The sequence below is a fragment of the Ranitomeya variabilis genome, chromosome 1 (genome assembly GCF_051348905.1).
Source record: "Ranitomeya variabilis isolate aRanVar5 chromosome 1, aRanVar5.hap1, whole genome shotgun sequence".
Taxonomy (NCBI): Eukaryota; Metazoa; Chordata; class Amphibia; order Anura; family Dendrobatidae; genus Ranitomeya; species Ranitomeya variabilis.
Window position 1 is genome coordinate 272,476,112 of NC_135232.1, and position 14,810 is coordinate 272,490,921.

The 14,810-nt window shown below is 45.1% G+C and overlaps 1 protein-coding gene and 1 long non-coding RNA gene across 12 annotated transcripts in view; one reads left to right on the forward strand and one right to left on the reverse strand.

Annotated features, from left to right (window-relative positions):
* DEPDC5 (DEP domain containing 5, GATOR1 subcomplex subunit) overlaps nucleotides 1-14,810 on the reverse strand; it is a 171,723-nt gene that overhangs the window by 85,968 nt on the left and 70,945 nt on the right. For all 11 annotated transcript variants that reach the window (XR_013223698.1, XM_077294210.1, XM_077294177.1 and 8 more), the window contains exons 16-20: nucleotides 11,469-11,530; nucleotides 11,311-11,384; nucleotides 11,163-11,232; nucleotides 10,970-11,006; nucleotides 5,731-5,851 (exon numbers count right to left, since the gene is read on the reverse strand). Coding sequence is in view for 10 of the 11 variants with exons in the window: in XM_077294210.1 (XP_077150325.1) it covers nucleotides 5,731-5,851; nucleotides 10,970-11,006; nucleotides 11,163-11,232; nucleotides 11,311-11,384; nucleotides 11,469-11,530 (364 nt within the window). In the remaining variant the exon portion in view is untranslated. The remainder of the gene's footprint in view (nucleotides 1-5,730; nucleotides 5,852-10,969; nucleotides 11,007-11,162; nucleotides 11,233-11,310; nucleotides 11,385-11,468; nucleotides 11,531-14,810) is intronic.
* The window catches only part of LOC143815282 (uncharacterized), a 71,050-nt gene that overhangs the window by 25,239 nt on the left and 31,001 nt on the right, over nucleotides 1-14,810 (forward strand). The gene's annotated exons all lie outside the window — the stretch shown is intronic.

Here is a 14,810-nt window from a genome sequence, read left to right on the forward strand (position 1 = left end):
TTATGTATGCTATTAACCTTGGTGGTCCTCTTGTGCTCTGTAAACCAACTGATGCGTGGGAGAGGTGCCGCCCTTATGTATCTGTAGGTTTCCTGTTCCTGAAGGGCGGATCCCCTCTCTCCATAGTGCTGTCATGGACTCCGAAAAACACCGTTAACCGGTGAGTAACTAAGACTATTGCTTGTTCTGCTGCGAATACACATCTCTACACACATGCATTGCTTTTTCCTGATGACAACACCACTGCCTGTGTCATGAACTTGTTGAAAGGTTTGAAGTCCACTGATTGCCCAGATTATGTCCCACTAATTTATGAGGAACCTAAACTAAAGGTCCCAGGAGAAGTAACCGTATTAGCTGACAATTACACCTGCTATAATTCCCACGACACCACAGGTACACTAGTAGGGATCTTCGAGACAGGTTTCTACAAAGGGAGCAGTTCTCTAGATACTGATTTGCTAACCAAACATACAGAATATATGTACGACATTTATTGGTTATGTGGAGATGGTAAGCTCCGTCCTAGGTTGCCTAATGCCTGGATAGGTCAATGCACCCTTGTTAAACTAGCCATGCAGTTCAAGATTTTATTTTTGGGATCCAAAGATACCTGATGAACCTACCAGAAAGAGGAGAAGTCTCGATCAGCTCCACATGAGTTGTGAAGAAGATCCACTAGTATATATTGATGCTATTGGGGTGCCAAGGGGGGTGCCTGACCAGTTTAAAGCCCAGAACCAGATTTATGCCGGCTTTGCTTCTATAATCCCACAGGTGCAGATTAATAAAAAATGTTGAATGGATCAAATATATATATATTACAGTGAACAAAGATTTGTCAATTATAGCTGTGATGCCTTTTAGGGTATAGTTGAGGATTTGGGCCCTAACACTTGTATGACCCGTGCTGCAACCCGACCTAAGAGAATTACACTGAATCCTGTCCAGACAAGATCACATGCAGTGACATAAGCTGACACAGGATTGTGGTTGGTGGATACTGGAGACACTAACTTTTGGGAGTAGGCTGACAGTAATCCTTTTGGGAAGGAGCTGTAGACCAGCATGTCATGTCGCCCCCACCACCAGAGAACCAACCACATCAGGTAGGGTAAGACAGATACAGGAGTATTATCCCTGGAGGCCCTCTGACTAGCTATGCAAAAACAATTGGCTGACCCTGAGAACCAACCTCTCTCATTTTACAAACAAACAATGATAATATGATGGACGTATAAGTACACCTGGGCAGGCCTAGGTAGTTAGTGAAAGCAATCCCGACTGGCACCTTCCTCAATTAAGAAGTAGACCCACCAGAGTACGATGGTACGGATCCAGGGGAGATCCCTAAGTATGTCCCCCTCAAGAGAGTAAACAAAACCATTCATAAACCATTCATAAACCAACATAACCATCATTCTCAAATGATGTTAAGAGATTTAGTTTAGGGACAGTGGGAGAACTCCATGTGAGGTTAGTGAAGGGTTCAGCTGCCTGGGGGCCTCTCGCTAGGGGAGAGTTTCTGAGGTGTCTGGATGAAGAAATCCACCTCCCCTTTTCCCATCACATGGACAGTCTCGAAGGATCTTTCTTTAGGGGAAAAACTTAGGATTTAGGGGGGATTGTCAAGATGAAAATATATATCTTTATACCTTTTTGTACTGCTATACTCTCATACTGTGAAACAATAAGTTTTTCCTATGCTTGCAGATATAACTGTATTTAAAATGGCTGCCAGTATTCACCTTTATCTTTGTCATGTATGTAATACTAAAACTTGTTTTTTTGGTGTATTTCTGTGTGTATTAGGAAATTCTGCACTAGGATAACTAGTGATGAAACCAAAAGCGTTGCTATCTCTGCTCTTCTCTACACCGATTTCACAAAGTTATCTGATGAAGATGTTGAAGCCAAGCGCATGGCTGTCTTCAAAAGATCCCCACTACTGTTATCAACAATTGTTATTCGTAAATTCTAGTATACAGGGGGGACGGGTACGCCGCAACAGCCATGGCTGGTAACATGGCACCAGTCATGTGAAGACCAGTACCCCTCGAGCTTAGAGCTTGGGATAGTACCTCTGATGCTGGACATTAATTAACAAAATTTATCTAGGGGGGAATGTGAAGGAAGAAATTAAGAAAGAATCTCCATTTTGTGCTTTTCGACTCCATTTTGTTGTTTTGATATAAATTTTGTTAGTAGGCTAAAGGTTACAGCTGTTATGAGATTTTGATGAGACCTTGATTGTTGCAACCTCGGTAGAACATGAGACTGAGGGTGTATTGTTCTACAAAACTTTGACGCACAGATTGTTCCTGTATTCTTATAGGCTAAGAACCGTGAGCGTGTTCTTATGCTGATTGGTTGAAGTGTAATTTCTATGACTGTGATAAAGTCATGCAGAATAAACGGGGGCCAGAGATCTGCTCGATCCCCCATACAGAGACACACGTCTCCGTCTGGTCATTTTCAGTTGCCGGCAACACCTTATATATTAATTTGGAAATCACTGGGTTAACTGTGAAGGATCACTTTAAATCCTCCCTCAACAATACAACCTTCATTGTACTGTATAAACACAGCCAATAAAAGTGACAAATGAATTTAGTTTCTCAGTGGCTACCTTATGTTGTCCTCCAAATACACAGCAAAAACCTACTGACAGATTCCCTTTAAGGAATGCATTTGGACACACACTCCGGAGGTATGTGCCTGATGGTGACCACTACCAGAATGCCAAGGTATCCACCACCATTGGAACTCATTGTACAGAAATGTATACCGCGTGATATTTGTTTCTTTTCAAAAGTCCTCCGATTAGAAATATGCAGTCTACTGCGCGTTCTTATACAGTTAAACGGTACGCAGTCATATACCAGCCAGATGGTGGCAGAAAAGACACTTTTTACCTCCGTCTGGTAAATGGTCACCTATGGCAATGTAACAGTATGCATCAGGAAACACCTCCAACATATAATGTAAGCCAAGTGCAAAGGCATGGTGCGGTCATACTGCAGACATATGCTGCACATGTGCAATAGATTTTGGGAAGGGGTTTAAGTTCCAATAAATAAATTGATGCTTATTAGTAGGGTCCAAAGCAGTGTTTCCCAAACTCCAGTCCTCACGGACCCCACGGGTCATGTTTTCAGGATTTCCTTAGTATTGCAAAGTAGTGGAAATATCATCAAGGCATCAGGAATTGTCTCACCTGTGCAACACTATGGAAATCCTGAAAACATGACCCGTGGGGTCCGTGAGGACTGGAGTTTGGGAAATACTGGTCTAAAAGGTATCGTCTCTGCTTGTGGAGAGTAACAAGCCTGAAATGCCAGTGTGATGGCCTATAAGTCTCTTTACCCAGGCATGTCACATCTGTAAACAGAGAATCTGGTTTGGCCTTTATCCCAAGTCATGAGGAAAGACTCGTTTAGGCTACTTTCACACTAGCGTCGGCATGGGGACGTCGCTATGCGTCGGCCCGACGTGCCGACGCCCGTTGTGAAAATACACTATGTTCCAAATTATTATGCAAATGACATTTTTATCGGATTTTCCTAAATGGTCAGTGTAAATGACAGTCAGTCTAATAAAAGTCATCACCCGTTAGAGTATACATCGAATTTATTGAAGAAACCTCCCAATGATAACAGTATAATCTCCAAAATGAATAAAAACTCAAAAAGCACTGTTCCAAATTATTAGGCACAGTAGTATTTCTAAACATTTGATATGCTTTTAAAGAACTGAAAATGCTCATTTGTGGAATTTGCAGCATTAGGAGGTCACATTCACTGAACAAAAAAGCTATTTAACTCCAAAACATCCTAACAGGCCAAGTTACATGTTAACATAGGAACCCTTCTTTGATGTCACCTTCACAATTCTTGCATCCATTGAACTTGTGAGTTTTTGGAGAGTTTCTGCTTGTATTTCTTTGCATGAAGTCAGAATAGCCTCCCAGAGCTGCTGTTTTGATGTGAACTGCCTCCCACCCTCATAGATCTTTTGTTTGATGATACTCCAAAGGTTCTCTATAGCAGGGGTCCCCAACTCCAGTCCTCAAGGCCCACCAACAGGTCATGTTTTCAGGATTTCCTTAGTCTTGCCCAGGTGATAATTGCATCACCTGTGCAATACAAAGGAAATCCTGAAAACATGATCTGTTGGTGGGCCTTGAGGACTGGAGTTGGGGAACACTGCTCTATAGGGTTGAGGTCAGGGGAAGATGGTGGCCACACCATGAGATTATCTCCTTTTATGCCCATAGCAGCCAATTACTCAGAGGTACTCATTGTCATGCATGAAGATGATTTTGTTCCTGAAGGCACATTTCTGCTTTTTAGACCATGAAAGAAAGTTATCAGTCAGAAACTCTATTTACTTTGCTGAGGTCATTTTCACACCTTCAGGAACCTTAAAGGGCTCTACCAGCTGGTTCCCCATGATTCCAGCCCAAAACATGACTCCTCCACCTCCTTGCTGACGTTGCAGTCTTGTTGGGACATGGTGGCCATCCACCAACCATCCACTACTCCATCCATCTGGCCGGCCAGGGTTGCTCGACACTCATCAGTAAACAAGACTGTTTGAAAATTAGTCTTCATGTATGTCTGGGCCCACTGCGACCGTTTCTGCTTGTGAACACTGTTTAGGAGTGGCCAAATAGTAGGTTTATGCACCACAGCAAGCCTTTGAAGGATCCTACACCTTGAGGTTCGAGGGACTCCAGAGGCACCAGCAGCTTCAAATAACTGTTTGCTGCTTTGTAATGGTATTTTGGCAGCTGGTCTCTTAATCCAATGAATTTGTCTGGCAGAAAACTTCCTCATTATGCCTTTATTTGCATGAACTCTGTCTGTGCTCTGTTTCAGTCACAAATCTCATCAGAGTTAGATGATCACTCTGAAGTTTTCGTGAAATATCTAATTTTTTCATACCTTGTCCAAGGCATTGCACTATTTAACGCTTTTCAGCAGCAGAGAGATCCTTTTTATTTCCCATATTGCTTGAAACCTGTGACCTGCATAATAATGTGGAACATCATTTTTGATTAGTTTTCCTTTAATTAGAATCACCTGGAAAACTAATTATCACATGTGTTTAAGATTGATTTCAGTGATTCATTGAACCCTGAGATACAATACCATCCACGAGTTTATTTGAAAAACAAAACAATTAAATCTTTATGACACTTAAATCCAATTTGCATAATAATTTGGAACACAGTGTAATGCCCGACGTGGGCAGCAGAAGCAGTTTTACAACGCTTCCGCTGACCATTGTGAAGTCCGGGGAGGAGGGGGCGGAGTTCCGGCTGCGCATGCGCGGTCGGAAATGGTGGTCCCGACGCACGAAAAAACGTTACATGTAACGTTTTTTGTGCCGATGCTTCCAGTGTGCGACGCTTGCAACGTATGGACATACGTCGCAATGCGCCGCTAATGTAAGTATATGAGCAAAAAAACGCATCCTGCGGGCAACTTTGCAGGATGCGTTTTTTTGCCACAGCGGCGCATTGCGACGTATTCCAAACGACGCTAGTGTGAAAGTAGCCTAAGGGATTGATATTAACTTTTAGGATTGCCATTTCCAATAGGTGGCGCTAGAGTTCAAGTCTTCTTCCTCTCTGAAGAGGCAATTTGCAATGTTAATTAGAAGTAATTCATAGTTTTAGTGACAATTCTCTATAACTTGAATTTTTGACAGTTTCCTATTATTCACCTGAAGGTTGTAGCGCGCTGTGCTCTAGATGGACCAGGCAATCGAAACACCGTTGAATCATAAGCATCATAGTCCACTTGTATGGGCAGGGCATTTTCTGCCTCTTTTGGGCTTCCTAGTGCTTCAGAAGAGGAAGAAGAGAGAAATTGATAGAAAACAAGATACAAAAATATAAATGCTACTGGCATTGTGTAATTTTTTTTAAATTAAATTTGAAGGTAATTAATGAATTACATTAATCTGCACATTTGATGTGCCACTGGAGCTAGTTTTGACTTTTTTACCTTACTTACAGAGCCCCATTTGTCAAATGTCACTTTAGATTTCTTCCAATACCAGTGATTCTGCAATTTATTTATTTTTTCATCGTGACACCAAACTTTAATATAGTGGTAAATTTAGGTCTAGGGAGGAAACTCGTTTGACAGGAATTCTGGCAAAGCCAGTTAGCTTTATCTTTTGCAGTGTCTTAAGGCCCCATCACACACAGCGACGCTGAAGCGATACAGACAATGATGCTGATCGCTGCAGCGTCGCTGTTTAGTCGCTGTAGAGCTGTCACACAGACAGCTCTCCAGCGACCAACGATGCCGAGGTCCCCGGGTAACCAGGGTAAACATCGGGTTACTAAGCGCAGGGCCGCGCTTAGTAACCCGATGTTTACCCTGGTTACCAGCGTAAAAGTAAAAAAAAACAAACACTACATACTTACATTCCGGTGTCTGTCCCCCGGCGTTCTGCTTCTCTGCACTGTGTAAGCACAGCTGCCGGAAAGCAGAGCGGTGACGTCACCGCTGTGCTGTGTTTTCTGGCTGGCCGGCGCTCACAGTGCAGAGAAGCAGAACGCCGGGGGACAGACACCGGAATGTAAGTATGTAGTGTTTGTTTTTTTTTACTTTTACGCTGGTAACCAGGGTAAACATCGGGTTACTAAGCGCGGCCCTGCGCTTAGTAACCCGATGTTTACCCTGGTTACCAGTGAAGACATCGCTGAATCCGTGTCACACACACCGATTCAGCGATGTCAGCGGGACCTCAACGACCAAAAAAAGGTCCAGGCCATTCAGACACGACCAGCGATCTCACAGCAGGGGCCTGGTCGCTGGTACGTGTCACACATAGCGAGATCGCTACTGAGGTCGCTGTTGCGTCACAAAACTAGTGACTCAGCAGCGATCTCACTATGTGAGACGGGGCCTTTATGCTGAGAAGTGGTCTGTTTTGCTTGCAGTGCAAGATATGCAATATTGAGAGATTTCTGCTGGTGGGTCTCACTTTGGGAGGTAGTAAGATTGCGGGATACGCCTGTTTGAGGTCTCTGTTGGAGCATTATGTTGAGGGTGGGGGGAGGGTTAGGGCTTGTGTACATTTGTCTAATGTTCTTAATTTTGGAAAATTTTAATAAACATTTTATTTAAAAAAAAGAAAGACTTCTCAGTATGGTGAATCAAACAAGTCAATGATCCTTCTTCTAATTTAAGGATCAGGGGTGACAGTTTAACTCAAGACCTCCTATTACCTTGCAGTTAAAAGATGCTGATGCTACTCCTCTAAACTAGAGGACTTGTCAGCTTAGTACTTTCTTTCGGCAGTTTTTTCCTCCACCCAGTCAGCCAGGTCGTCTACTCAATAAATGAGCAGCTGATCCAGCTTCTCGCCAAATAAACGCCCGCTCTGGTAGGGCAGAGATGTCAAGGATTTTTTGGACGCAGAGTCCACTCGCCATTCCCTGAGCCACAGTGCCCGTTAGATGGTGATGGCAGTTGCGGCTGCAAGTGCAGAACAGAGAGCAGAGTCTAGGGCCGCGTGCAACAAATATTCCCCAGCCAAGGAGACCAGATTGGCTAGTCCTGCTGCTTCCGGAGGAAGGTCACTGTCCTGTATGGTCCTGCTCAGGGTATCAGCCCAAGAGACCATAGCTTTATGTACCGACGCCACAGCAAAAGAGGGGAAGAGTGCCGAGGCCGAAGCCTCGAAAACCGAACGGGCCAGGTTCTCTATCGTCCGGTCCGTGAGGTCTTTAATTGATGAACCATCTGGTAAGGACAGAAGGGTCTTCAAGACCAAGTGGGAGACAAGCGGATCAACTGGAGGGAATACTGCCCATTCCATCTGTAAATCAGGGAAAAATGGGTATCTAGCTTCTATAGGCTTCTGACCTGCGAAGCGTTTGTTCGGTCGCTCTCTGTTCCGGCGAACTATGTCCTGGAACTCTGGGTGGCTGGAGAAAACCTTATGAGGGTGTTTTGTCCTTTTAAAAGGACACTGTGTGATCCGGGGCAGGACTAGGGTCCTCGTCAACCTTTAGCGTATGGTTAATGACTTCAATGAGACTGTCCACAGTCGCCTGTGTACCAGGGGAGTCTAGGTCAAGGGGCATGTCAAATTCAGACGTATAAGCGTGAACACTGCCAGCCCTGGGCAAGGGGGAGCGGGAGACGGAGCCTGAGGCACGAGAAGGTCCGGGTGACGGAGAGCTATGGCCTCGTTTCCTAGATACCTGTAGATTTTTCATCTGAGACTGGCCCCTGCTGACCGAGTGTTCCCGTGAAGGCGCCGGCCAATAGAGGAGGGATCATGAACGGACTGTATCGCTTTTGCCAGTGACGCCATGGACCGCGACAGAGACGAATACCACTCGGGGGGCTAGATACACTGGATTCTGTAGCGGCAGAGGGCTCCTGAGTGCATTCAGGATCACAGTCCTTCCAGAGTAGGGTACTATGTAACGAAGTCTGGCAGGTAGTACATGAGGTGAAATACACCATATGTACCTTCTTACCTTTTTGGATGTTTTAAGGCGTGACAATGTACCACAGTATGCCCCGACTCCTTATTCTGCTAATATCCTCCAATAGTGAGTGTAGCTCAGAGAGACTGCAGGGAGAGCCAATGTGGGCAGGGTCAGAGCTCTTACCCAGGTCCTGTGACCCATGAGTGCTGCTGTTGTGCCCTCCCTTTAAAGCACGGCAGGGATCTGCTCAGCGCCGCACCAGCATGTGAGAAAAGCTGGCCAGGTGGATAAAGATGGCCCCCCAAGAGTTGCAGAGGTGACGTGCAGAAGTCTCGCAGCGAGCGAGAAGCGCCAGTTCGGGGGGGGGGGGGGAACCGCCGTGACGTCATCTGGTGGGAGGAGCCTCGGGGCCTAAATTTCTTCTGCCTGCCGGAGCGTTACCTGGTAAGGTCACCCGGGAAGACGCCACAGGGGAACACTGAAAACCCTGCTGCCGGAGCCCACCGCCGCTTGATCCTCTTACCAAGGGTGCGTGTCCCACAATGCAGCCGCCGCGGGTGAATGGCCTTCAGCGTGGACGGTGAGGAGCCTTCCATCTACCACTCCGAGTTCAGAGGAGGGGAGAAGGACCATCTGCCTTCCTGCCATTGCAACTGTTCTTCGGGGGCGATGGGGAAGGGGCCGCATGGACACGGTAAATGCCTCTGGACATCCAAGGGGTTAACTCCCCGAGGATGGGTCAGGGGCTGTTAGTCCTGGTCAGGACTGTTGGTCCGGCGCAGGGAAAAAGGGCGGGATGAGCCTGGGTGCAGAGGAGGGTACGTGGAGGCGACACTCCACATTCCCATCTGTTGCTGGTGTGGGGAGAACGGTACCCTGAAGGGATCTGTAGCCCTGTGGAACATCGCAGGCATGCCCATAACAAAAAACGATGCAGGAGTGTTTCGTGGAGGCGACACTCTGCGTTCCCGCCTGTTGTAGGTTTGGGGAGAAAACGGTGCCCTTAAGGGATCTGTCGCCCCCCTGTAATCTAACGAAAAAGATCTAAAATAAAGAAAAAACGGAAAAAAGAAAAGTCATAGCTGTGGTCTGAAAGTCAGAGCACATGTGCCTGCTTCTAACACTAAGCTTGAACTGGGTCGGCTGGAGCCAGTGGGTGGGTGTATACTGCAGAGGAGGTGCTATTCTTATTGTATCTACTTAGTGTCAGCCTCCTAGTGGCAGCAGCATAACACCTATGGACATGTGTCCCCCAATGTGGCGATGGAGAAAAAGCGATTATAATTTTTAAAAAGGAACCTCATGCAGCACCCCAAAGTGTATTCAGGAAGTTTACCCCCTCAGGTGCTTTACTGCAAAATGGAATGAAAAATATTATAAATTACTCTTTCAAATAACATGTTGCTTTAGCCTCAAATCCTATTCGGCTTTTGGAATGCAAATTTGGCTGGAAAAGTTTGTGGGCGCCACTTGCAAAGTCCCTAAGGTGCCTGCATAGCAGATAACCCCCTAAAGTGACCCGATTACCCAAAACTAGACACTCCAAGAAATTCATCTATGGTGTAGTGACCATTTTGGAACCAAAGGTGCATCACAAAACATTGGAATGCAAAAATGAAAAATTATGAGAAATTTCTCATGATCAAGGCAATACACTACATGTGATTGGAAATGGAAACTGCTATAGTGAAGTTCTATGGGATTTTCACTAGTCTGATCATTGGTCTTATATACCCTGCAACAGTATTGAGAATGTCATCCAAGGGGTTAAACGGCAATATTAGCACTAATCACAGCAGGATGTTAGCTCTAGGAGAAAGCTGAAACCTGCAGCTGATGGTGTTGGCTCTACTTCTGGAGTATACGGAATATGTCAGGAAGGGAAAAAATGTTATGTATATCTTTGAACAGATTTGTTTATTTGCTTACTAAATTCAAAAATGAATTTATTAAAATTGTTCTATAATTTTGCTGCTGCAAAAGTGTCCGTAAGTCCTTTATACAGCACATGCACTCAGATCTCAAGGGTCAAGAGATGGGAAGTTATATACAATCTCAGGGAGGACAGAGAAAACAGGCTAAAGAAAAGATCTGCAAGGAGTTTGCATGTTCTCCCTGTGTTTCTGTGGGTTTACTCCAGAGTACTCTGGTTTCCCCCATACTACAAAGACATAATTATCCACTAGCAGATGTAAAAAATTTTTTTTAGAAGATGTGAAAAGTAGCTTTCATCATAAATATTTTGTCATTTTCCTAACTCATTCTATTTTTGATTAGTTTGGGTTTCAATCTTTAATAAAGTATATCCTATTTTCTATTTCATGCTTTGCCAAAAATTCAATATACTATAAAATTTTTCATTTTACACAAGGCCTGTAACATATTGACAGAAGTTAAACTCACAAACAGAAAATGTAGAAATCTATAATTTTTAAAGCAATGTTAAGCTATTTGTAAAGAAAATGTGCAAGGGGAAAGCAAATAAATCCTTTATGGAAAACTTACAAGACTCTCTTCCAATTCTCCCCTTCTCACTGGCCATCTAAGTATAAGGATGAAAAACAAGCGTTTTATAAGAAATACAGAACAGAAATCACAACCAAACATTAGTAACTGGAAAGCATATACATTGTATAGGTCACAACAAATTATATATATATCTATTCATATAGTGGTATATACAGTTCTTTCCTATTACCTTACGAGCGGCCAGTTTGATGCGTGGGGTAAAGCTGTTATTCATGGGTTGACTCTGTGATGTATAGAAACTTATACGGAGGGAAAATAAGGTCAGAAAATGTCCCAGTGCCAGATGATATTCCAATCTGAAAGAACATAACCTTTACCTGTGATTGATCCAGTGTGGGATGTTATAATCATCCACAGGGCGAGAATCACCGGAATTACTCTTATTGTGCAACTGTAAAACAAAGAACAAATTATACATTCAGATAAACAGAAAGCCATTTTCTAGACCAGAATAACAATTATTCCAGAAAATTACCTTGAAGAGTGGCACAGCATGCAGGGGCTGTTCTCCCATACACACCAGGTCGACGCCAATCCCTAGGAAAATATACAATTTGAGATGAATGATATATGTAACTACAATAGAAATACTATGCGTGACCCTATGTTACATTGATGCTCATTTAGTTTATTTTCTGACAGTCTGCTATTCCTGAAAGTCACAACTTTGTCAGAAATAAGACAGCATTAAGGTACAAAAAAAAATCTAAATCTATATTTACAAAAGGTTTAGAGTGTGTGGATTATCTAAGTGAATCTCAACTTGTATGAACATTTCCATTGGCTAACGTATTTCTAAGCCTTTTACCTACTACTTCACATTTAGCAATACTCACCCCTTCTTGCAATTTAACAATGACCCACCCACCTCTTTCTTATTTGATTCTTTTACCAAATTATTTTAAAATTTCTTCTTCAAGTGCCTCAATTTTTTCACCATCACAATGTTTCATTTATTCATTTATTAGCAATATTTGTTTCTAAGGATAAGTTCACACTGGGAGTTTTTGCTGCGTTTTCATTCTGCAGCAACATTTGAGTGCTTGGCAGGAAAGAAGGCGAGGCAAAAATGCAGGTTTTGCTGTGGTTTTGGTGCGTTTTTTCATGCATTTTTTTCCATTCAATGGGTGAAAAACGATGAAAAAACTCTGAAAGAAGTGACATGCACTGTGTCCAAAAAAACAAGCAAAGCACAAAAACAGGATTTTTGGTTACTCACTGTAAAGTCTGTTTCTCTGAGCCTTCATTGGGGGACACAAGAAACCATGGGTGTATGCTGCTGCCACTAGGAGGCTGACACTAAGTACAAAAAAAGATAGCTCCTCCTCCGCAGTGTACACCGCATCAACGGGCACTAGGTCAATCAGTTAGTGAGAAAGCAGTAGGAGAAGCAACATATCAAAGACAAAGAAACCCCACAACTCAAAGTGTAACAATATAACACAGTAATCAGAAACTGCTAAACATGGCAGGGTGCTGTGTCCCTTAATGAAGGCTCCAAGAAACAGATTTTACGTTGAGTAACCAAAAATCCTGTTTTCTCTATCGCTTCATTGGGTGACACAGGAAACCATGGGACGTCCCAAAGCAGTCCCTGGGAAAGGAACAGCAGAAACTCCATTCAGGTCACCACTGCCGACTGCAAGATCCTTCTACCTAGGCTGCCGTCCGCCGAAGCGTAGGTATGGACCCTGTAAAATTTGGCGAACGTGTGGATGGATGATCAGGTTGCGCTTTGCAGAGTTGCAGGGCGGATGCCCAGGAGGTGCCCACTGCCTGGGTAGAGTGTGCCTTAATCCCAGGGGCAGGAGCTCTGTTCTTGACCCAGTATGCCTCCCAGATTGCCATTCAGATTCAGCGAGCAATCGTACTCTTGGAGGCCGGATGGCCTCTACGCTCACTCTCAGGCATAAGAAACAGTCTGTCTTCCTAAAGGGGGCAGTCCTAGCCAGATAGAACCGCACTGCCCTAACCAGGTCTATCCTGTTCAGAGAACACTCCAGAGGATGAGTCGGAGCCGGGCAAAAGTAAGGGAAGACAATATCCTCATTTAAGTGAAATGCGGACATCACCTTGGGAAGGAAAGAAGGTAGAAGCCGCAAAACCACCTTGTCCTGGTGGAGAACCAAAAAATGGGAGCAATAGGAATGAGCTGCCAATTCTGAGAAGTGCCTAATGGAGGTGATTGCTACAGGAAACACCACCTTCCAAGACAGAACAGACAGTGAGACCCCTCGGAGTGGTTCAAAGGGAGAACCCCTAAGAGCCTCAGGACTAGATTGAGATCCCAGGTGTCCACGGGTGTTCGGTACGGGGGCACAGCATACGCTACCTCCTGGAGAAAAGTTCTGACCTGAGAATGAGAGGATACATTTTTCTGAAAAAGAATAGAGAGCGCTGACACCTGGCCTTTTAGTGACCTAAGAGCAAGGCCAGTGTCAAATCCCGCCTGGAGGAACACCAGAATAAAAGGGAGAGCGATTGACATAGGATAGGAGGGATGTGGTTAGGCTTCTTTCACATTTCCGTCGGTACTCGGCCGTCGCCAAGCATCGGCGCAACGTACCAACGGAAGTTTGTGAATGACGTGGATCAGCGGACGCAGTGTTTCAACGCGTCCGCTGCCCATTGTAAAGTCCCAGGGAGGAGGGGGGTGGAGTTCCGGCCCGGGCATGCGCAGTAAAAAATGCAGGTCACAGCATACGAAAAAACGTTCCCTTGAACGTTTTTTCGATACGACGGCCCGCCAAATACCGACGCATCCAGTTCATGACTTATGGAACGTATGTCGGTAATACAAGTCTATGTGAAAAAAAAAACAGGATTTTTGGTTGCTTACCGTAAAATCTGTTTCTCGGAGCCTCCATTGGGGGACACAGGAACCATGGGGTGTATGCTGCTGCCAATAGGAGGTTGACCCTATGCACAAAAAAAGTTAGCTCCTCCTCTGCAGTGTACACCCCACCGACTGGTATTATGCACTTCAGTTAGTGAGAAAGCAGTAGGAGAAAAACAATAAGGTTGAAACATAACCACAAACGTGAGAACTGTAAACGTGAGAACAGTCATAGAACAACAGAAAGAGAATAACATGGGAGGGAGCTGTGTCCCCCAATGGAGACTCCGAGAAACAGATTTTACGGTAATCAACCGAAAATCCTGTTTTCTCTATCGCCTCTCATTGGGGGACACAGGAACCATGGGACGTCCCAAAGCAGTCCCTGGGGTGGGAAAAACAGACTTCCATCAGGTCAGAGGACTCACCACTGCCGCCTGCAAGATCCTTCTGCCTAGGCTGGCGTCAGCCGAAGCATAGGTATGGACCTTGTAAAATTTGGCGAACGTGTGGATGGAAGACCAGGTTGCCTCTTTGCAAAGCTGTAGGGCGGAAGCCCTGTGGTGTACCGCCCAGGAAGCGCCGACTGCCCGGGTAGAGTGAGCCTTTATCCCAGGAGGGGGCACTCTGTTCTTGACCTGGTAAGCCTCCAAAATTGCCGTTCTGATCCAGCGAGCCATAGTCGCCTTGAAAGCCAGCAGGCCTCTACGTGTGCCATCAGGAATGACGAAAAGAGAATCCGTCTTCCGGAAAGCAGCCAAGGAATGGCCAGGGCATCGACGCCCACTGCGAGTGGATCGCGGGACCTGGAGACGAATCGTGGGACCTTCCTGCTCATTCGGGACGCCGTGAGGTCCACGTCCGGAGTCCCCCATTGAACACAAATCTGATGGAAGACCTTCTGATGCAAGGACCATTCCCCTGCCGCGAGGTCCTCGTGGCTGAGGAAGTAGGCGGCCCAATTGTCCAAGCCGGGGATAT